This window comes from Lissotriton helveticus, chromosome 11 (genome assembly GCF_964261635.1).
Source record: "Lissotriton helveticus chromosome 11, aLisHel1.1, whole genome shotgun sequence".
Lineage (NCBI taxonomy): Eukaryota > Metazoa > Chordata > Amphibia > Caudata > Salamandridae > Lissotriton > Lissotriton helveticus.
This window is the reverse complement of record NC_136072.1, coordinates 189529770-189553904: the sequence shown is the minus strand read 5'-3', so window position 1 is coordinate 189553904 and position 24135 is coordinate 189529770. Positions and strand designations below refer to the sequence as shown.

At 52.0% G+C, this 24135-nt stretch overlaps 1 protein-coding gene across 2 annotated transcripts in view; it reads left to right on the top strand.

Moving 5' to 3' along the window:
* The window catches only part of SMC4 (structural maintenance of chromosomes 4), a 630932-nt gene that overhangs the window by 322153 nt on the left and 284644 nt on the right, over window positions 1–24135 (top strand). For both annotated transcript variants that reach the window (XM_078666858.1, XM_078666857.1), the window contains one exon: window positions 15592–15671. In XM_078666858.1, the coding sequence (XP_078522984.1) occupies window positions 15592–15671 (80 nt within the window). The remainder of the gene's footprint in view (window positions 1–15591; window positions 15672–24135) is intronic.

Sequence of the window (24135 nt, the reverse complement as noted above, 5' to 3'; positions counted from 1 at the left end):
CACCGCAGAACCACCGTGTGTCGGGGGACCACTTGACACTTCTGCAGGAGGAAGTTACGGCCCTCTTGGCCAAGGGGGCCATCGAGCGCGTTCCTGGGCCAGAAGTAGGGTGTGGTTGCTATTCCCACTACTTTCTGGTACCCAAGAAGGACAAGGGGGGCCTGCGTCATATCTTGGATCTACGGAACGTCAACGGCTTCCTCCGGAAGGAGAAGTTCAAGATGTTGACTTTGGCTCAGGTCTTGGCTGCTCTAGACCCGCAAGACTGGATGGTGGCGTTGGACTTGCAGGACGCGTATTTTCACATCCCCGTCCTGCCGGCCCACCGACGTTACCTGCGGTTCACGGTAGGCCACGAGCACTTTCAGTTTATTGTGCTCCCATTCGGCCTTACCAGCGCCCCACGGGTGTTCACGAAAGTGATGGCGGTGGTCGCAGCTCATCTGCGCCGGTTAGGGGTTTCAGTCTTCCCCTACCTCGACGACTGGTTGTTAAAGGCGGGCTCACCCCAGACAGTCTTCCACCACCTTCAGATGACGGCAGACCTCCTGCACGAGCTGGGGTTTTCCATCAATGTGCCGAAATCACACCTGTGCCCCTCTCAAAAGCTCCTTTTCATCGGAGCGGTTCTCGACTCGGCGCAGTTTCGGGTTTATCCTCCGGAACGGCGGGTCCAGGATATACAGGCTTTGATTCCCATCTTTCAGCCGTTATCCCGGGTTTCGGTCAGGTTGACGCTGGGGCTGATGGCTTCCTGCATCCTTCTGGTGCATCACGCCCGGTGGCGGATGCGGGCTCTGCAGTGGGACCTGAAGTTTCAGTGGGACCAGCATCAGGGCAACCTATCCGACCATGTCCTGATCTCGGAGGGCGCTGCGAGACAGTTGCAGTGGTGCTTACGGACCGCGATTGGGTCAGAGGCAGATCCCTCTCCCTTCCCCAACCGGAGCACGTAGTTGAGACGGACGCGTCCCTCCAGGGATGGGGAGGCCACTTGGGAGAGGCGGAGATCAGAGGCATCTGGTCTCCGGCAGAGTCCCGGCTCCATGTCAACATGTTGGAGCTGCGGGCGATTCGCCTAGCACTGAAGGCATTCCTCCCCTTTGTCAACGGGAGTGTAGTGCAGGTGTTCACGGACAACACCACCGCCATGTGGTACTGCAACAAGCAGGGCGGAGTGGGGTCGTGGACCCTTTGCCAGGAGGCCCTGCGTCTCTGGCAATGGCTGGAACGTCAGGGTGTGACTGACGGTTCAACACCTGGCAGGTTCTCTGAACGCCAGGGCGGACTAACTCAGCCGTCGGTGCTCGGTGGATCACGAATGGCGTCTGAACTCGGACGTGGCGAAAGGCCTCTTTCTGCAATGGGGAGAGCCTTGGATAGATCTATTCGCCACAGAAGAGAACGCGCAATGTCATCAGTTCTGCGCGTTGGAGTTTCCAAGACGGCACTCGCACGGCGACGCCTTTCGGCGCGAGTGGAGTTGCGGTCTGTTGTACGCCTTTTCGCCTATACCACTTCTGCCCAGAGTGCTGAAGATCAGGCGCGACCGGGCCCAAGTTATCCTTGTGGCTCCGGACTGGGCTCGAAGGTACTGGTATCCCGAGCTACTCAGCATGTCAGTTGGTCCCCCGGTTCGTCTGCCTCTTCAGGAGGACCTTCTGTCGCAGCAGCAGGGGACGGTCCTCCACCCGAACCTGTCCAGTCTCCACCTCCATGCGTGGAGATTGAGCGGCGACAGTTGAGGCCATTTGACTTGCCTCCTGAAGTCTGTAATGTGATTCTGGCAGCCAGGCGTCCCTCCACAAAGTCGGTATACGCCTGCCGGTGGAACAGATTTGTGGCATGGTGCACAGCAAAGGCTGTGGATCCCCTTTCTGCCCCTCTCTCCGAGGTTCTCTTCTTTCTTCTCTCTTGCCCTGCAGGGCTCTGCTCTGGGCACTATCAAGGGCTACCTTTCTGCCCTTTCCGCCTTCTTGAGGCTACCTGATCAGCCATCTTTGTTCAAGTCCCCTATTGTAACGAGATTCTTGAAGGGCATCACGCACATGTATCCACCTGTTCCGTTCGTGATGCCTCAGTGGGACTTGAACCTGGTTCTGACTTTCTTGATGTGCGCTCCCTTTGAGCCGCTTCATTCCTGTCCTCTCCGTCTCCTGACTTTAAAGACGGCCTTCCTGGTTGCTATCACCTCTGCCAGGAGAGTGAGTGAGCTCCAGGCTCTTTCTGTCAAACCTCCTTTCATGTCCATTCATCCAGACAAGGTGGTTCTGAGGACTAGACCTTCTTTCCTGCCCAAAGTAGTTTCTGCTTTTCACATCGGGCAGTCCATCACCTTACCCTCCTTCTTCCCGCCTCCGCATCCTTCAAAAGATGAGGAGCGGCTCCATCGTCTGGACCCAAAACGTGCGCTTTCATTTTATATGGATCGCACACGCCAGTTCCGGGTGGATGACCAACTGTTTGTTGGCTACGTGGGTGAGAAGAAGGGAAGGGCGGTACAGAAACGGACCATCTCTCGGCGATTCGTCCTGTGCATCAAAGCGTGCTACTCTTTGGCTCGGAAGGAGCCTCCTGTTGGGCTGAGAGCCCATTCCACTCTGGCCACGGCGGCTACTACTGCCCTGAACCGGGGAGTCCCTTTGCAGGACATTTGCCGGGCGGCTACGTGGGCCTCGCTGCACACCTTTGCGAGGCACTACTGCCTGGACAGTCAAGTCCGAAGGGATGGCTTCTTTGGCCGTTCGGTCCTCCAGGACTTTCTGGTGTAGGATTGTATTGGTTCGCAGACCCACCACCGGGGTTGGTATTGCTGGGGTATCTATTCTAAGGTAAGGAATCTAATACTAACCTGTTTCTTTCAGATGAACAAGTTACTTACCTTCGGTAACGATATATCTGTAAGAAACAGTAGTTAGTATTAGATTCCTTACCGCCCCACCCATCCTCCCCGTTCTGCAAACTGATACCTAGGGTTAAGGACATCCCTTTCAGGGCCCTAGTTTCTAATGGCACCAGTGTTGGTTCTCACATGGCTCTGCGTGTTCTGGCGCGGAAAAGCTGTGTGCAAAGAACTGACGTCAGCGCGCGGAGGCGGCGTCTATATACTCCAGCGACGTCATCACGACGACGGACGCGGAGCCGCAGGGGACGCCTGCAGACGACGCCTACCGACGCGCAGGGGTACTGCTACGCAAAAGTTTCCGGATCCAGACTGACGCCTGGGGATATTCTAAGGTAAGGAATCTAATACTAACTACTGTTTCTTACAGATATATCGTTACCGAAGGTAAGTAACTTGTTCGTTTCGAATAACAAAGGAAATCATGCAATATGTACTTATATTTTATGCACACACGCCACAAACACAAAAAAAATGTCCATAGCTTACTTTTTTGCAGAGGGACCAAGGTTCTAATTGATTGCGGTAATTATAACCTATTTTATATTCTTAATCACAATTCACAAAGTACATTAGTAGGCACACAGCGCCAGACAATGTGTTTGTGAAGACAGCTTCCCTGGGATTTTTGTTTTATCAGCTTTCTGTGTGAGCTTGACACATTTACAATTGTGAAGGTTACTGAACATCCCATATTTTTCGGAAGGTCTCTGAGATACTGTAAAAGCGACAAAGTGTTCTCTTGTGCAGCTTCTTGAAGGGAATAACGATTTTCAACGTGTGGGCTAAACCATCGCGTTGTCATGTCGCGCGATGTTAAGTCGCTATTAGAACTGGCTATTTCTGGTAGGCTAAGGCTGACGCCAAAGCCAGGCAGAAACCACCATTCTAGTCAGAGCAAGGAAGTCACACGCCAAGATATCCCCTGCTCACCCTCTAGGTAGCTTGGCACGAGCAGTCTAGGCTAAACTCGGAGGCGATGTGTAAAGCATTTGCGCCAGGGCACAACAGCAACAACATACTAGGCACACCACAAAAGGAACTCCACACAAGGTTATATTAAAATAACTTTTGTATTGTAAAAATCACATCAGATAGAAATCACACATGTACATGGTGCCAACTGGCACGGCAATATTCACAAGGGATTATTTACAAGACAGGGCCACATGGGCCACTGTCATAATCAGCACTTTAAGAAATAGAAATAGTACTTATAGAACTTAGAATAAGTGTATAAAATCGCTGTAACACAAAGTAACAGTTATAGATCACATCCAGTAACTACTGGAAACAGGTAAGTACCTCCTACGCAACCCTAACCACCTTAGGTGAATGTCACGCCGGGGACCAGGACCTCACTAGGACCACCTGTACTAAAAAGAACAACCACCTAAGTATCACACAGCATTTAGGGGTCTAAGAAAGAACACATTACCCATGATGTATGAAAACACATTCAGAGGAGTAGTAAAGAAAAACACATAATGCATAAACCTACACATTCAGCGGTGTTAAGAATAAAGCACATGATGCAATAAAAATACATTCAGAGGTACCAGAATACTACAGTAGCGCAAAAGTCACATGATGTCTAAAAACATTCAGAGGTGCAGGAATAACACGTGATGCAAGGAAATACATTCAGAAGTGCAATAACCATACAATTGCGCCAAACCTACATAAGCCACCACCTGTGGTAGTCCCTAGGCCAACTGGCCTCGTTGGGGCTAGGACGCCCTGAGTCTCAATGTCAGGGGCCTAAACGTAGCAGGTGCCCACTACTTGCTGGGCACCTGGAAATCACACAAAACCTAAACGGTGTAGCTGCCCACTAATTGCTGGGCAGCTGGGAACTTCATACTGCGACAGGGTCCTCACTGACCCTCGGGCGCAAACTGCGCCACGCTGGAGCCACACAGGCTCTACAAGCACCTACGTCCACGTTGGAGCCACACAGGCCCTTAAAACAACTTTGCCCCCTTGAGCCTCTCTGGGCTCGAGATCAATGGGCCTTTGAGCCTCTCTGGGCCCTACACATACACTTGCAGGCTGGAGGGGGCGGGCACCGACAATATGCCCCGGCGCCCCCCCTAACTAAAAAGGGCCAAACGTTGGAGCCACACAGGCTCTGGGCATCACATGCCCCACATGTGGGAGCCACACAGGCTCTGCACCCACGGTGGGGCGACCCACTGCCATTCGGGGCCGCCCTTTCTCAGTACCTCGAAGCGGCGCCATCATACAGCAGTGCGGGCTCTGTAACCACGGTGGGGCGACCCACTGCCATTCGGGGCCGCCCTTTACTCAGTGCCTCGACCGGCACCGCACGGAGCTTCCCCCCCGCAGCCCTTCACTCACCGGCTCTGCTGCGGGGAGGCTCCATCGTCGCGCCGCTCTCTGCGGCGTCCTCCCGGCTGCCGGCACTTCTCCGCACTCGGGCCGCTCAGCTTCATCATGCGGGGCTCCCTCTGCACACGGGAGCCCCAGCGGCCGACCACACTCCTTCTCTCGGGGCTCCCTCTCGGTCACAGGAGCCCCGCAACGGCCGCCATCTTCTCTCCACTGGCGGCGGGGGCGGGCACCGACAATATGCCCCGTGCCCCCTCCGCTCTCTCCGCACGGCTGGTTGGTGCCTGCGGGGCTCTCCCACAGCAATGGGAGCCCCGCACCGGCTGCCATCTCTCGCGCCTACTCCGGTCTTCTTCCCCGGGCTGCGGGGGCGGGCACTTCCGGCCGGCCGCGCTGGGATTGGCCGGCCAGCCAACCGCTTCTGGGTCGCTGCGGGCAGCGCAGCGGCCCTTCTCCTTAGGCTGGCAGGCGGGGGCTGATTTCTCTTACGGTCAACCATTAAACAGTGCTCTCAAGTGCTGGGGGGAAACAAAGCGCTTAGAACACAGCTAGAGCGCTCCCAGGCGCCGAAGGAGATTTAAAGCGCTCCATGCGCTAAAGGGCAACACCACGCGCCCTCAAGCCCAAAAGTACAAATAAAGCGCTATCAGCGCTAGGAATCCAAATACAGCGCTAGAACAAAAATTAAGCGCTCTTTAGCGCTAGAGCACAATCCACCGCGCTCCTAGCGCTAGAACAGCAGGCAGAGCGCTCCCAGGCGCTCAGGGGGAAGCACAGCGCCTCCAGGCGCTAGAAATACCACTCCAGCGCTCTTCACAGGAAAATGCAGCTTCTCCATGCTGCAACGGTCCCAGAGCTTCCCAGGGGGCAAAGCCAAGTCCCCCCATCAGCCCAGGCAGGGCAGAGGGGTCCCCCAGGAGTCCAGGAATACAGGAGAGTCCATCAGGAGTCCTCCAGGCATCCAGGGGCTGGGCAGCGCCCGTCCCTGGTAGGTTCAAGTCAGCAACGAGAACAAGAACCCTTTGGAAGGGGACACAGCCCCTTCATATACACAGAAAAGTCTTTGAAGTCCTTTGAAGTCTTTGTGTAAGCGGGCCCTGAGCCCTGGGTGTTTCTGGTTTCCCTCTCCTGTCAGCCTCAGGTCAGAGGTGACAGTGGGCCATCAGGAGGGGGAAGCCAGCATGGTGGTCAGGCAGACACAGCCCGGCACCACCAGACGCTATCTCCTCCCGCTTCCCTGACAGATGTGGCCTTTCATCCACGGCTGAATCCGACCCCCTCCTCCGGGGCCCTGCAGACCCTGTCCTACTCAAACCAGACAGTCAATCCACCAGCAGGCCCAGGCACTCCTGGGCCAGGCTCACCAGCCAATCACGGGCCAGCAGACTCACTACACAAATATGCCAACTTCTAAAAGTGGCGCTTCTAGACTAGACACAACCATGCCGCATATACCATTACGCAGCACTCATTCTCACGAGTTCACACATATCAAACTCGACCCTGCACTCCCCGCACATCAGGAACTACCATGGGCATACATATTCCCCATTCATTCCTATGGGAGGGCAGGTCACTCACCACACATACCCAGAGAGCACACGCACTTTACACTGTACCACAGTGAAAAAGTGCGCAGAGGCCTAAAATCACCAACCCAGGTTCCAGAAACAGGCTAGGAAAAAGCAAAAAAAAAGTCTCGGGGTGAACCTGCCCAAAGGACCGGGTCCAACAGTCGCCGATTTGACACGCAATCCTATTGCATGGCCGCATTTGCGTTGCAACATCGTGCGATGCTAAAATGGCCGATATGACTTCATTTGCGATGTAGTGACGGCGATGTGAATTACCGCGATGCGATTCAGTACGATGGATCGTCATACAACCGTGCTCAGTCAATTAATGCTTGCTCCTTTTGAACCAATACATAAGATACATTTTAAATTTGTGTCATGCAAAACGGTGCTTCAAGCTTGGACATCTGCAGGGAGAGTGCCGGGGATTGAAGCATTGTTCATCAAGGTGTCTTTCCTTGTGTTCACAAAGGACACATTAATCTTGAGAACCAACTCTAAGTTTATACCCAAGGATCCTAATGAATATGCCTGTTTTCACCGCAGCCTTTCACCCAGCATTTTGTTAGAACACATACCATTCCCCGCAAGTCGTATCAACGACTTGTGGAGGCGGGTGCTGGATGTTGGAATAGTATAATTTACTATTCCAACTCCAGTCTGTGTGGATAGTAGGGAAGGTGTTGATTTTCAAATCCAACACCTTCTCGCCCCTCTGCAAGTCGTTGTTACGACTTGCGGGGTTATGGTATGCGGTTGTGGTAACAACCCCGTTGTATCAAAATGTGGGGTGCTGGTTTCGTGGTGAAGGTTGTTCAGCATTCCTAGTTACTCACTTAAATGAACCTGTCAATCAGTCTTCGATCTTTCTTCTCAAATCCATCTATGTCAGCAGAAAGATTGTTACATTCTTTAGACCTGCGTGGATGCCTCAACATCTACAGAGACAAGATGAAGGGCATATGCACCTTGTACCAACTGTGCCTTTTGGACAGGCAAGTGCAGTTCTTCCCCCAGACCAAGCACAGAATAGCTTTTTGGTTTTCAACCTGTATTTCCTTCTGTCATGCCAATGCTGAGCACCCACTTCAGGGAAGAGTGAGGTCGCATTTCACCAGGAGCATGGCCTCAACTGCAGCTCTCTGCTGGAGTTTCCTTGAAAGGCCTCTGCCTTGCAACCACCTGAAACTGGCACACATATACAAAGCACTACTGCCTAGAAGTGGAAGCAGAAGCGGCCTCAGCAGTGTGAAAGGCAGTCTTGAAATCTATTTTGGTAAAGGTGAACCTGCTTCCCTCTTTGCTATGTATTGTAATGTGTACTGCTTGCTATTCCGATACAAGCATGTGAATACATAAAATAACCCATGTTGGAGAAGAAATTAGTTATTGTAACACCAGTTCTCCAACATTGGTATCATTTATACATTCACATGCTTGAATCTTACCCTATCACATGAAATCCTTCCTCCTCCCCGGTCAGAGGCTCATGCAATTTTATTGTCACACTTGTGCTTTGAAATCTGAGAAACGGTCGCCTCTGCGAGGAGGAGAGCTTACGTTTCCACCTCATTGGCTGAAGTTTGGGTACTTCATAATGAGATGAATGTGCTACAAAATAGACAATAGTTCAGGCCTCTGGCCTTCACTGTATGCTATATATTTTACAGTGTGTACTGCTATTTTAATGTGCCGGGGATTCCCAAACTGACTAGGAATGATTCAAGCATGTGACTATATAAAAGATGCTAATGTTGAAGAACTGTAGTTTTGCAGCGTGAATCTTTCTGGATTCACTATGCTGTGCATTATTCCGCGGTCTTGTGGTTGGGTCCGGATTCGTAGTCTTTTCTTTGTTTTTTTTTTTTTTTTTCTTTGCCCAGGTGGGCGTCGGCGTCACACCCCCTTTGGGTGTATTTCCGGTGACGTCGGCATGCTTCCTGCGGAAGCTCCCACTCTTGGGCGCCATCTTCAGATTCTTTTTTTCCGCGGTCGGGTCTGGATCGTTCCCGTTTGGGCTCCAGACATTTTTGGAGAAAGAAGAAAGAAAATACAGAAAAGACGAGGAGAAGTCATCTGAAGACTCCAGGGGACTTCACCGACGAAAGACAAGCAAAGATAAGGCGTTTTCCATCCAGATCTTCGACGAACGTCGACGAACACGCGACCAGAGAGGCCCTGGACGCTCTAGGATGGACAACACGCCGTTCAAGTTCTGCCGGAACTGCCACCACAAGTACGCGCAGAAAGACCAGCACCCGGTATGCAACCTTTGCCTACCGGTGGACCACGAAAGCGGAGACTGCAACGCCTGTTCCGCCTTCACCCCGAAGACCCTTCGTGTGAGAGAGAGGCAGAGGGTAGCACACGCCACCCTGCAGGGGAAGGCCCCGACCCCGTCGCTCTACGAGCTGGGGATGTCCTCCGAGGAAGAAGACAACGCTGCCGCCGAAGACGACTGCTACACGGTCGTAGAGACCGATTACACGAAGACTTCTGACAAGGTAGGAGACTCTTCGGCCCCCAAGAACCCGAGAGACTCTGAGTCTCGAAAAATCGAGGGCAAGACCCCGAAAGCGCCGACGCCAAAAAAGGCGGCGTCCGCGACTACTCCCAGGCCCAGCGGATCCTCAGAGAAGGAGTCCCCGGCGCCGAGAGCTGCTGATCAGCAGAAGACGTCGAAAATCGTCCCCGAAAAGGATCGATCGACGAGGGAGAAAGACCCGAAACTGTCGACGACGACCAGAGACCCGATATCCGGTTCGACGTCGAAAACTTCGACTCCGAGAGGCACGGCGACGAGCCATCCGTCGAAGAGACCGGCGGAACCATCCGACGCGGAACACGCGGCCGAGATGGAAAAGAAAAGAAGGCGCCTCGAGGCAGAAATGGAGAACTTCATGCAGCGGAAAAAAGATTTCGACGCAAGGATGAAGGCCTTCACGATCCCTCAGAAGACCAAGCCACCAGTGCTGGAGGCGGTCGAGGAGGAAGAAGAGGAGGTCGCCGAAGTCACCGAGCAAGACCGGGACGTCGAGGTGTTCGACGACCAGGAGGAGTACGAGAATCCCCACGAGAGCTACAGCTATGGGGAGGAAGATGAGGGCAGGACAGACACAGAGTCGGCGCCCTATGACCTTCAGGATGTGGATTACATCGATGTCGAGACCGACAGCCCGGAGGAGGTGGTCGACACCTACCCCTCGAGGCCCTCGCCGCCGGACGACATCGGGGCCTACAACGCGGTGATACAATCTGCCGCAGCAGCTTTCAAGCTCAAGCTCGACGAAGAGAAGCAGAAAGCAGACTTTCTTCTGGAAACATTGCTCCCAACACAAACGAGGAGCCAGTTCCTCCCGATGCTCGAGAGCGTCTTGGCTCAGGGGAAGGAAGCTTTCAGGGAGCCCGCAACATGCAAGGCAGTGACTCCCAGAACTGAGAAGAAGTACAAGCATGCCGCAAAGGACCCGGCCTACATTCAGGGCACGGTCTCCGCAGACTCCATTATCACGGCCACAGCAAGGAGGAGGGCTAACGTACCCACTACCTCGGGCCCGCCACCGGATAAAGAGAGCAAAAGGATGGATCTGGTGGGCAGAAGGATCGAACGGAATGCCGCGACCCACTGGCGCATGGCTAATTCCAACGCCCTGGTGAACAGACACATGTACCAAATCATGGAGGGACTGGGACAGTTGGTGAAGGACTTGCCCCAGGATGCCAAGCAGAAAGCCGAAAAGCTAATTGAAGAGGGGAAGAATGCTGCAAATTCTTGCCTTAAGACGGCTCTGGATGGGGCAGACACGGCCAGCAGGCTCATGATGATGGGCGTCACGGAAAGGAGACACGCCTGGCTCAGGATATCCGGTTTCAAACCGGAGGTGCAACACAGCATCCTGAACACCCCGTTCAACGGCAGTACGCTTTTCGGACAAACAGTTGATGAGCAACTCAGCCAACTTAAGAAGGATAACGAAACAGCAAGATCCATGGGAGCATTGCAGTTCAGAGGGAACAAGAGGGGCACCCCGTCACGGAGGCCTGGCGGGAGAGGTGGAAACCAGCCAGGTACTTCACACCAGGCTTTCCAGCAAACGCACCAGGCAGACTCGCAGGGTCAGCAGGGCCATCAGAAACAGCCCTGGCAGTACCAACAAAGAGGCCAGTCCTTTCGAGGGAGAAATGGACGAGGACAAAATAGAAGAGGGGGCCAGCAGCCCACCTCCAAGTGACTTCGGAAAAACCCGTGTGCCCACCCACAAAAAAGATCCCAGGGGGCAGCACGTACAGATGGGTCAAGACAAACTAGACACCCACGACCACAGGACACCAGTGGGAGGGAGATTAAGATTCCACCTCCAGGAGTGGAGAGGAATCACATCAGACAAATGGATCCTCAACATTATCCAATTCGGATACTGCATAGAGTTGGAGGCGAGGCCAACAAGCAGAAAACCAAGAAGAAAGCCGCTAGCAAGCAAGCAGCTGCAGTGCCTTCAGGAAGAAGCAAAAGAACTCCTGCGGAAGCAGGCCATAGAAAGGGTACCCTTCAAAGAAAGAAACACAGGAGTATACTCAACGTACTTCCTGGTACCAAAAGTAGACGAGACAATGAGGCCCATTCTCGATTTACGGTTCGTGAACCGATTCATAAGAACGCAAAAATTCAAAATGACCTCCCTGCAAGAGGTGCTCCCACAGTTGCAGACCGGGGACTTCATGGTCACTATAGACCTCAAAGACGCATACCTGCACATCCCAATGAACAGGAAGCACAAGCACATGCTCAGGTTCACCGTCGGAGAAAGCCACTACCAGTTCACGACACTGGCCTTCGGTCTAAAATCGGCACCAAGAGTTTTCACAAAGTGCCTCGCAGCAGTCGCGGCGCACCTAAGAAGGCAGGGGATACATGTATACCCTTACCTGGACGACTGGCTGGTGAAAGCAAACTCATACCAGAAATGCAAGCTGCACGCACATACAGTGACCAGCACGCTCATAAACCTGGGGTTCTCCATCCATTGGAAGAAATCATCAATGGAGCAGGAACAAGTGAAGATCTTCCTGGGAGCACAGATCAACACCTTACAGGGCAAGGTGTTCCCCAGCGAGAAGAGGGCGAGGGCGCTGGTGAAGGAAACTCGCCTCTACCGGAAGGGACAAGCTCGGACAGTGAGGACGGCGAGCAAGATCATGGGGATGATGGCATCATGCATCCACCTGGTACCGAATGTACGACTCCACATGAGACCCATTCAAGAATGGCTACAGGAGCAATGGTCACAAGCTACAGGCAGTTGGGAGGATCTAGTGGTTGTAACGCACGCAGTGCAGAAGGAGATGACATGGTGGACCATGGAGAACATAGCAAGGGGAAAGCCTCTAACGCCCCCAACGCCAACAGTGACCATCACCACAGACGCATCCCTGAAGGGATGGGGCGCTCACATGGAGGAGCTCAAGGTGAGGGGACTGTGGACACCGACGGATGCCACAAAGCACATCAATTACTTAGAATTGAAGACAATCTTCCTTGCACTGAAGGCCTTTCAAACAAGACTGTACAAGCACAAGGTATTGATACAAACAGACAACACCACTGCGATGTTCTACATCAACAAGCAGGCGGGCACACAGTCCGCACCGCTTTCAACGCTGGCGCAGGAGATATGGAGATGGGCCATCCCTCTCAAGATAGACCTGCTAGCCATACACCTACCAGGGAAGGACAACATACAAGCCGATTGGCTCAGCAGGCAGACATCGGCATCCCACGAGTGGGAGCTCAATGCTCAGGAGACAAGATACCTGTTCGACAGGTGGGGGACACCATCGGTGGACCTGTTTGCCACACGCCAGAATGCAAAATGCCAAAACTTCGCATCCAGGCAGCCCGAGGAGGGGACACTGGGGAATGCCCTATGGAGAGATTGGTCAAGGACATTTGCCTACGCCTTTCCCCCGATACCACTGATGCACAGAGTACTGAGCAAATGCAGAGCGAGCAACATGACACTGATACTGGTCGCACCGCAGTGGGCGAGGCAGACCTGGTACTCGCAGATCATGGAGATGACACAGTGTGCACCCCACAGATTCAGCAGGAGGAAAGATCTACTGTCCATGCAGAACGGAGAGGTACTGCATCCAGAGCCAGAGAGCATGAGCCTAGTAGCGTGGCTCCTGAGGACATAGAGTTCGCACATTTGAGACTACCAGAAAGCACCCTGAGGGTACTTCGGGAGGCACGAAGGCCCAGCACTCGAAAGTGCTACGTTGCGAAATGGAAAAGATTCACAATATGGTGCGGACAGGAAAGACTCCACAATAAGATGAAGAGGGACTCCACAGTGCTAAGGTACCTGACGCACTTACTGGAGAAGAACCTTAGCTCATCCTCGTTAAGAGTTCACTTGGCAGCGATAGTAGCCTACACAAGGGGAGAAACGTGCAGGAGCTTCTTCACATCACAGGTGGTGAAGAGATTCCTAGAAGGAGCGAAAAGGATCGCACCACCCAAGCGGGTGCCGCCACCTGCATGGAACTTGAACACAGTCCTAACGGAACTCATGAAAGAGCCCTTTGAACCACTTCACAAGGCCTCCCTAAAGATGCTAACTATGAAAACAGCCTTCCTGGTTGCGATAACGTCCTTACGCAGAGTAAGCGAGCTTCAAGCGCTGACGCTACAAGAACCATACATACAAATACACAACGATAGAGTTGTGATGAGGACTGACCCACACTTCATGCCGAAGGTGGTATCCAATTTTCACATGAACCAGTCGATACAGATACCGAGTTTTTTACAAAAACCCACAACCAGCGCAGAGAGAGCTCTGCACACCCTGGACGCCAGAAGGGCAGTCATGCACTACATTGAAAGGACAAAGGGGCACAGGAAAACGAAACAGTTTTTTGTGTCCTTCGCAAACAGCTTCATGGGCAAAGCAGTGACCAAAAGGACCATTGCACGATGGATCGCACAAACAATCCAACTCTGCCACAAACGGGCAGGACAGGAACTGGCTGAGGGGACGCGTGCCCACTCCACCAGGAAGAAGGGCGCTACAATAGCCTTCCTGGCTAACACACCCATAGAGGACATATGCCTGGCGGCAACATGGGCTTCGGTGCACACGTTCACGAAGCACTACTGTGTGGACATACAAATGAACAAGGAAGCTCAAGTGGGACAGAAGGTGCTACGGCACATATTCAACACCCAACGCTCATCTTCCACCCAGCCGCCACAGAGATGAGAAACCGCTACAAAATCTATGCACAGCATAGTGAATCCAGAAAGATTCACGCTGCAAAACGAATAGTTTTCTTACCTGTCGGTGTAGTTTTGCAGCTTGAAGATCTTTCTGGATTCACTAGCGAACCCACCCACCTCCGCCAGAAAGATGAGGCTGGAGAGAGAAGAGGTGGTTAACTAAAGAATAGACTTTGAAAGTACAAAGCGGTAAATACAAACTAAGATGAACATTGCCATTACTTCGGAAACGAAAGAAACACGGAAAAAAAGAACCCGAAGATGGCGCCCAAGAGTGGGAGCTTCCGCAGGAAGCATGCCGACGTCACCGGAAATACACCCAAAGGGGGTGTGACGCCGACGCCCACCTGGGCAAAGAAAAAAAAAAAAAAAAACAAAGAAAAGACTACGAATCCGGACCCAACCACAAGACCGCGGAATAATGCACAGCATAGTGAATCCAGAAAGATCTTCAAGCTGCAAAACTACACCGACAGGTAAGAAAACTATTCGTTACAGTTAGGAACTAATTTCTTCCAGCTCATTTAGTTAGACATCATGCACTGCAGGAGTCTACTGGCAGATCGCTGTCAGTCTGGCTGAAGATGTCCATTTGGTTAAGGGAACTGACCATTGTGCTGATTAGACTGACCATGTCCCTTCTAGGCCCCCTGTCATCGGGTTTGAGTTCTACATGCAGGAAGAACGTCATCTGCAATGACCAAATATATCTGGGATTGTGGCAAGACACGTTTAATGTGAATGATTACATTTAGACAGTCTTGGGCCGGTGAATTGAATGTCTGCATCAGATTGCATGTGTGTTCTCTAGCTGCAGTAATAGTACATTCATGCTTAAAAGTTTGTCTTCCTCTTGGGTTAGGCATGGGGACTCTGGTCCGACAGGCTGCACTTTATGGTTCTAGTTCTCCACTTTGTTTTTGCTTTTCCTGATCCCTCTTCCCTGCCTGTTCATTGTTTTTGTTCTTTTCCAATCCTGCTTGCCCAGAGTGCCCTTGCCAAGCTTACTTGTCCCCAAGCACTCCATCCACTGTCAATATAGCAACAGGTGACCATCTTTAAATTAGGTGTAAGCCATTGTGCATATAGTGGCCTTCTTGAAACGATGTTATGCTGTATGAAAAACACGTTCCCATATGGCCATCCTTGTGTGCGCCTGTACCACAGGTCAGCTTACACTATTTTTTCCCCTTTAACTATTGCAAACAAAAACGAGCGTTGGCGAAGCCAATGGGATTCTGCCCTTTTGTCACAGGTGAGGCTTATTAGCGTTTCTGCTGCCTATTCTAATTCTTTTCTGAGCTAAAATACCTTGTTAAATAGGATTTTGGTTGGCTTGATGTGTTGATCCTCATGGAGAATATGATCTTGTGTACATTGGACAGGCAAACACTTATTATGGCTTTCAGTCTCATATTTGTTTTTCTAGTTAAAGTGTCTTCATTCACTTTTTGTAATACCTTTGCTTCTACTTTCACTAGGCACAATGACTGGAGGAGGAGGAAAAATTATGAAAGGAAGAATGGGGTCTTCAGTAATGGTTGAGATTTCAGAAGAGCAGGTCTGTAATAAAGTTTTAAACAATGATCTTTGTGTTTAATATTTATATGTAAAAAAACATGTTACTGTGCTTAAGGTTCTATTTCAACTTATAACAACATTTAGCAGTTCAGACATGAGTAATGGCGTAGGCTGGTTGGGAACATTGGATAGTTTTTAATTGTCCTGTTACTAAACTGTACCTTTGTTTCCACAATTGGCACAGTGCATGGGCATGTAGTTTAACACAAACTCCACAGCTCCATGTTGGCTTTACTGAAGACTGAAGTTTGGAATCCAACTTCTCAGCGTAATAAACCCACGCGGATGCCAGTGACGGGTGTATTATAACATGCACTCAGCATCTTAAAAATGGCCCCTGAAAAACAGGCATCTAGTGTATTGGCTGACTGGTCCCTGCCAGCCCGCCACCACCTGGCAGGATTTTGACCTCATGGGGTGCAAGCCTTTGTGCTCTCGGAGGTCAGAAACAAAGCTTGCTCTGGATGGAGGTGCTGCTCACTTCTAGCAGGAACAGTAACACTTTGCAGGGAGCCTCATAGGCTCTCACCTTGTGTTATGCTGAATTGGGCAGCTCCAACTAGTGGAGATTGCCCGCCCCCTGTCCTAACTTTTTGGCAGCAGAACAGGCGGGAAAATTAGGAAATCTGTTTCTGTAGTAGGGGATCTCTGTGTATAGTCATAATCTAGTGAATAGTCCCGTCCATGTGCGTGGACCCCGGAGCAATCAAAAATAATCTCTTAGTGTCAAAAAATGCAGAAATGCATAGGCACTTAAGAGAGAATTTAAAGACAGATAATGCAGCCTAAAAAGGCTACACTGTCCAGTACTTACACTAGAAATTCCACCATAAAATCCACAAAACAGCAAAAGCCTGTACAGATTTCCATTGCTTTAACAGCAAACTCCCTCAGGAATGATAGAGAAGAACCTGGACAGACAAGCCCCATAGGCTGCCATTATGTGGCTCAGAACAGGATACTGTGCCTTTAAGAGAATCTTCCAGAACCTTCTCCCAGTATCCCAGAATGCATAGCAGGTCCAACTTACTTTCAGTTCTTTTTTCCGTCTCCTGCAAGCAGGACCCTGGAGCATTGAGCTCTCCCTTTTCAAGGGTTTTGTTGGTGTTTTTTCACTAAATTCGATTTTGTATACTTTTAAAGTACTCTGGTGACTTTCTTCTTGGTTTGCTGCACCCTTTTGTTGTCCATAATGCCTGCATTATTTGACAAATGCCCGGAGTGCTCCAGGAAGAAAGCCAAGTCAGATCCCCATGAGGTGTGTATCCTCTGCCTTCCCTTTTCCCACATCCCAGAGGAGTGTGAGATCTGTAAAGGCTTCTCTGGCAGGACCCTGAAGGACAGGAGGAAGATCAGGCTTCAGGGCCTTGAGAGAAGACTGAAGGCTCAAGGTGGGTCTGGAGGGGCTTCTACTGCCCATGCTGAGGCCTCTGGGGGGCTCCCCAGGGGTAGGAAGTCCAGCAAACGTCCATTGTCTCCGTCTGGGTCGGTTGCACTGACCACGACGTCGAGAGGAAGGTCCACGGCCAGTTCCCGGTCTCCCCAGGGCTCTGGGTCGAGAAAACGTCGCCCGTCGATGTCGAGGGACTTACACAGGCCGCCGTCGAACCCAGTGTCGATTTCTTCGGCGTCGAAGGACCCGGCGTCGGCGCTCGCCGTCTAGGCGACACCGCCGTTCGCCGTCAAGGGCAAGGACATCGTCGTCGTAGAGGGGATCCTCGTCGTCGAGGCCGCCGTCGAAGCGCACAAGGTCGCCGTCGAGGCGGAAGAGGTTTCCGGCGCAGAAGAAGTTGACGTCGAGGCGATCGAGGTCGCCGTCGAGGCGTAAGCGCTCGCCGTCTAGGTATAGAGGATCGTCCATCTGGTCAGGATCGACGTCGAGGCATAGAAGCCGGTCGACGCCGAGGCGTGTGAAACGGTTGACGCCGAAGGGCCGCTCGACGTCGAGGGGCCCACGTTCGACGTCTGGACACCGGTCTTCGACGTCAGGTGGTCGTAAGGACAGGCCGAGGACTGTGGGGGGCTCCCCTCAGTCAGGAAAGGATGGTGGGTCGCCGGGAACGGTGTACTCAGAGGTGTATACCCCGAAGAAGACTATTACACCACCTCCTCCTTTGCCTAGAGGTCCTCCTCCTCCGAGGGCTCCAACCCCTCCTCCATTGCCTCCTCTACCTGCTATTCCGTCAGGACCACAGGCCCCTGTGCCTGGTGCTCCTCCTCCGGTTCCACCGAGATCGGTGTCAATACCCAGACTTCCGACACCTCCGAAGAAGACTCCTAAGTCGAAGGTTCCTCCTAAGCCCAAGACGTCCGTCCCGGGGAAGCCGGCGGAGCGTCCCAGACCCAGGAGATCGAGGTCGCACTCAGGGAAGAGGGACAGATCTAGGAGTAGACACGGATCCTCCTCTAGATCCAGACATCGCCATAGGAGGCATAGGTCCAGGTCCCGTTCGACCTCTAGGACCCGTTCATATTCACCTACATTGTCGGATTCACCGGAGACGAGGGTGTCTCCGATAGATGACATTGGCACTTTCCAGGAGGTTCTCCTGAGGGGGGTGGCGAAGTTGGGGATCAAGGTGACGGCCCCTACGCCTTCTGTGATCTTCGAGACTTTGCACTAGAAGCACCTGTCTCGCCCCCTACTGCCTTTGGTGCCAGGACTGGTTGAGCCTGCTGAACAGCTCTTTCTTACACCGGCGGTGGTGAAAGCCGCTCCCTCCCGGCTTATCAAGAAGTACAGGGCGCCAGAGTCGGACCCAGCCTTCTTACGGATGGACCCAGTGCCTGATTCGGTGATTGTGACGGCGGCTAGGAAACTACATGCTACCTCCCCGTCCTCCACTGTGCCTCCGGATAAGGAGAGCCGCTGGATTGATTCAGCTGGACGGAAGGCGTGTGGGACGTCTTCCACGACGATGAAGGCCTCCAGCGACTCGGCGTTGCTGGGGCGGTACGACCGTGCGCTGTGGGACTCCATGGAACAGTTTGCGGACCTTGTCCCGCGGGCTGAAACCCTGACGGCCGTGGGCTTGGAGAAGCCCAAAGAAAAGAAACCCTACCGCCAGTTCCAACGACGGTTCGGGTCGCAGGGTAGAGGAAGGGGACAGTCTTCTGGGCACAGCAGCAACAACAGCAGCAATACAGAAGACCCTTCCAGAAACGTCAGAGGGGTAGAGGTGGACAACAGTCCTCTACCGCGAACAAGGGCCCGGCTGGGTCTCGACCCTGAGCGGTTACTTCCCTTTCGTCCGTTACCCGCTCCGGTGGGGGGAAGCGTTCAATTTTTTCTGGCAGAGTGGAGAAAAATTACTCAGGACAAGTGGGTGCTGAATATTGTTTGCAATGGATACAGTCTTCGGTTCATCAGCCCTCCTCCATCGATTCCGCCGGTCAGCTCGCAGTATCAACTGAGCGAGCTCCAGGCGGAGGCAGACATCCTGTTAAGGAAAAGGGCGATAGAAGATGTACCTCTGTCTCAAAGAGGGAGAGGTCTGTACTCCCGGTTCTTTCTGGTTCGCAAGAAGGACAAGAACGAGTTCAGGCCCATTCTGGACTTGAGGCAGGCAAACAAGTGGATTCGCAGAGAAAAGTTTCGCATGCTGTCGTTGCATCAGATTTATCCTCAGCTGCAACAGGGGGACTGGCTTTGCGCCATCGACCTACAGGATGCATACTTCCATGTGCCCATTGCACACAAACACAGGAAGTTCCTGCGATTTCAAGTCAGCACCAATCATTATCAGTACACGGTACTTCCGTTCGGGCTGAAGTCTGCGCCCAGAACGTTCTCGAAGTGCATGGCAGTGGTAGCGGCACACCTGAGGAAGAACAAGGTGTTTGTCTACCCGTACCTGGACGATTGGTTGATCAAGGCCTCCTCCTTCTCGGGAGCTCAAGCACACTTCCGGATGACGTGCGTTCTGCTGAACAAGCTGGGGTTGCACATCAACATGTCCAAGTCGGTTCCGACTCCGGTCCAGTGCATTCAGTACTTGGGAGCCTCCATCAATACGCTGTCCGCAAGCGTGTCTCCTTCGGAGGAGCGACGGTTATCACTCCTTCGGAAGGCTCGGGCTCTGATGTCCACTCCATCTACTACAGTGAGGACGGTGTCTTCTCTACTGGGATCGATGGCCTCTTGTATCTTCCTGACGCCACATGCGCGGCTGCACATGAGACCGCTGCAGGAGTGCTTGGAGGATCAGTGGGACCAGAGGAGAGGATCTTGGGACGACAAGATACGACTGTCTCTACATGCTCTTCAGTCTCTGAAGTGGTGGTGTTCAGCGGAGAATCTCCTCAAAGGGGTTCCCTTTCACAAGGACATTCCCACTCAGACTATCGTGACGGATGCTTCTCTCCAGGGCTGGGGAGCGCACTCCGAAGACCTACAGATTCAAGGGACGTGGTCCCCGACGGAGTCCATGTACCACATCAATTTCCTGGAACTCAGAGCTGTTCACTTGGCACTGAAGGCCTTTCATCCGTCCTTTCAGACCAACTCTCTGCTTGTACAGACAGACAACACGACAACGATGTATTACCTCAACAGGCAGGGGGGCTCGAGATACCGCACTCTGTCACAGGAGGTGCAGGCGATCTGGCACTGGCTTCTGGCCCGAGGACTGTCGATAACGGCCACCCATCTGCCAGGTGTGCAGAATGTTCAGGCAGACGAACTGAGCAGACTGATTCAGGAAAACCACGAATGGGTCATAAACAACGAAGTACTAGGAGAAGTCTTCGCAAGGTGGGGAACTCCAGACGTAGATCTGTTCGCCACCGCCGAAAACAGCAAATGCCTAGACTTCGCCTCCAGGTACTACCAGCCAGGGACGCTGGGGAACGCGTTATGGATCGACTGGTCGAACAGCTTTCTGTACGCTTTTCCACCCATTCCCCTGATTCCGACGGTTCTCATCAAGCTGTGATGATACTGATTGCCCCGGAATGGCCCAGACAGTGGTGGTTAACGGACCTGCTTCACCGGTCTCTCCTTCCTCACATGAAGCTGCCGTGCAGGCCGGACCTTCTCACGAAGTTCGGGGGGCGGATGGTGCACCCCAACCTCTCGTCTTTGAGTTTGGCGGCATGGCTCCTGAAATAGTGCAATATGGCCATCTGAATCTCCCAGAGGATTGTATGGACATACTGAAGGAGGCTGAGCGACCTTCCACTAGGACTTCTTATGCTTACAAGTGGAAGAGGTTTTGCATCTGGTGCAAGTCCATGAACTATGACCCTACGACATGCAAGGAGGATGTCATCCTTCCATATCTACTGCATCTGGCGCAGTCTGGCCTTAATGTTCATTCCATTAAGGTTCATCTGGCTGCTTTGACTGCCTACAGGAAATGCCCTTCACAGACTTCCTTCTTTCAGATCCCTGTGATCAAAGATTTTCTGGAAGGCTTGAAGAAAGTATTCCCTCCTGTCAGGCTTCCTTTGCCTTCATGGGACTTGAATGTGGTGCTGTCCAGGTTGATGAAGGAGCCTTTTGAACCTATTCATAAGGCTTCGTTGCAGCACCTGTCCTGGAAGGCGGCGTTCCTCGTGGCCATTACATCGGCCCGCAGGGTGAGTGGAATTCAGGCGTTGTGTTGCCAAGAACCTTATACTGTATTTCATGCTGCTAAGGTTGTTATGCGTACTCACCCTAAGTTTCTTCCCAAGGTTATTTCTGATTTTCATATCAACCAGACTATAACTTTACCTACGTTCTTTCAGAATCCTTCATCTCCAGCGGAAAGGTCTTTGCATTCCCTGGATGTTAGGAGGGTCCTGAAATTTTATCTGGATAAAACCAGTGATATTCGTAGGTCAGACCAATTGTTCATCAATTATGGATCGGTCAGGACGGGTCTTGCGACCTCTAAGCAGTCCATCTCTAGGTGGATTGTGTCCTGCATACAGCTGTGTTACCAAAAAGCTAATAAGACCTTAGGAGGTAAGCCTAAGGCTCATTCCACCAGGGGCAAGGCTGCCACGACAGCATTGCTCCGTGATGTTCCAATTGCAGAAATCTGCAAGGCGGCCACTTGGAAGTCGGTTCATACCTTTGCTAAGCATTACTGCCTGGACACTGATGCTAGGACAGATGCTCAGGTTGGACAGGCTTCACTGCGAAATCTGTTCGCAAAATAGTGGTGTTGATTCTCTTTTCTCCACCGCCGCTTTGGTGTGGGGATGGGCTTGCCATTCTATTCACTAGATTATGACTATACACAGAGATCCCCTACTACAGAAGGAGTAGTTTCTGTCCTGTAACTCCAGTTCTGTAGTAGGGGTATCTCTGTTATAGTCATAAGCGTCCTCCCCGGTGGAGAGAGACATATTTCTTTAAGGAATGCTACAGGTCTGGCGTGTTAAGCCTTCAAAAAGAACTGAAAGTAAGTTGGACCTGCTATGCATTCTGGGATACTGGGAGAAGGTTCTGGAAGATTCTCTTAAAGGCACAGTATCCTGTTCTGAGCCACATAATGGCAGCCTATGGGGCTTGTCTGTCCAGGTTCTTCTCTCTATCATTCCTGAGGGAGTTTGCTGTTAAAGCAATGGAAATCTGTACAGGCTTTTGCTGTTTTGTGGATTTTATGGTGGAATTTCTAGTTGAAGTACTGGACAGTGTAGCCTTTTTAGGCTGCATTATCTGTCTTTAAATTCTCTCTTAAGTGTCTAAGCATTTCTGCATTTTTTGACACTAAGATTATTTTTGATTGCTCCGGGGTCCACGCACATGGGCGGGACTATTCACTAGATTATGACTATAACAGAGATACCCCTACTACAGAACTGGTGTTACAGGACAGAAACTACTCCTTCCACCTCACCCTGGCACCCCCTAGAGTCGCCAGGAGCGGAGGTGAACCCCTCTCTTGAAAATTCTCCATCTTGCTTTGGAGAATTAGGTTAATAGGAACAGGGTTGTGCCCCTCTTCCCCACAGGGAGAGGGCACCCAAAGGGTGTAGTCACCCTAGGGGACAGTAGCCATTGGCTACTGCCCCCGACCTCTGTAACACCCTTAAATTTAGTATTTAAGGGCTCCCCTGAACCTTGTTCCTCAGATTAGAAGACCTACGAAGTACCATAGAGCTATGCAGCAGCAACAGCAAAAACGACGACTGACTGTTCTATTCCATAAAGGTACCATAATATAGGCTCAGGTAACATCATAACCCTTCACCTATATTCTCCACTACATAACATACATAAGCCCTACCGACCTGTCTCCTCCGGTGATCTTGCTCCAAGAAACCGGCGTGGCCTGCAGCCAGCTACCGCTAAGAACCTCGGAGGACCTGTGCTGTCTTCAACAGAGACTCTTGTCTCCCGAGGACACTGGATTTGTCCAGCAAGAAACCAACTCAAGGACTCTGGATCCAGTCTGATTTGCAACAATTGCTCAACTCTGCACCCAACGCCCACGGACCGAGTCCAGGTGGCCCTCTGACCCAGTGAGGTCACACCAGCGATCCAGACTTGGGATCGAGCGTTAAACGACCTCCCCAGACCTTCCCCTCCATGCCTGCAGACTCAACCTGAAAGGTCTTCCTGACCGCAAACGGTAATAAGCCTAATGCCCAAAAGCACCCCTGCACCTGCAGCCCACAGGCCTCAGAGTGCCCAACCAACTGTGTCCCGGCATCCCCCCACTTTCCAACTTAACTCCCCAATCTTGGGATTCCTGCAACCAGTATACCGGGTCTAGCCTGCAGCCTTATTCTTAAACCGAGGATCTCAATCGGTTTCCACAGGGCCCTCAATGCCCCATTTGCACGCTGCATCTAGCCGCGCTTGTGGTGCAGTCTGTGCTATTTGATGACCCCTCAAGTGCGGACCTCAACCCCCAGGGCCTGTATACCTGACCCGCAGGAACTTAACTGTAACTAGTGCGATCCTGAATACATAGTATCTATTTCTGATGGATACTTCTGCCTGTGGATTCCTCACCTTTTGAAAAACCCCTGCACCAGCATTCCGCTGGAAATTCTTTCCTAGCTCCCCCCACGTCGACGAGGACATCACAATGGACTGGCTCCGCACACGACATCGCGTGACGTCACCGGAGCCACAAAAGGACCTAGTCGGCGTGATGACGTCAGTTCCCTTTTTTCCGCCCCGTCAACGCCAACGGATTTTCTGGGCTCTCCATTTTCATAGAGAGAACTTTGTATCGTTTGTTTCTTTAGGAAATGGCTACTTCGAGGAAAACAGGTTTTAAACCGTGTAGGGAATGTGGCGGGCACATGTCCCATCACAGACCGGCACGAAGATTGCCTTTAGTGCCTTTCCTCGGACCACGATGTCGAGGAGTGCAGAAGTTGTAGGAAAATGAACCCGAAAACTATCAAGGATCGGAAGGCCAAGTTATTTATGGTCAAAGCTAAAAAGGAGAAGAGAGGAAGGAAAAGGGCGAAGTCTTAGTCTTCGCACACGTCGAGAT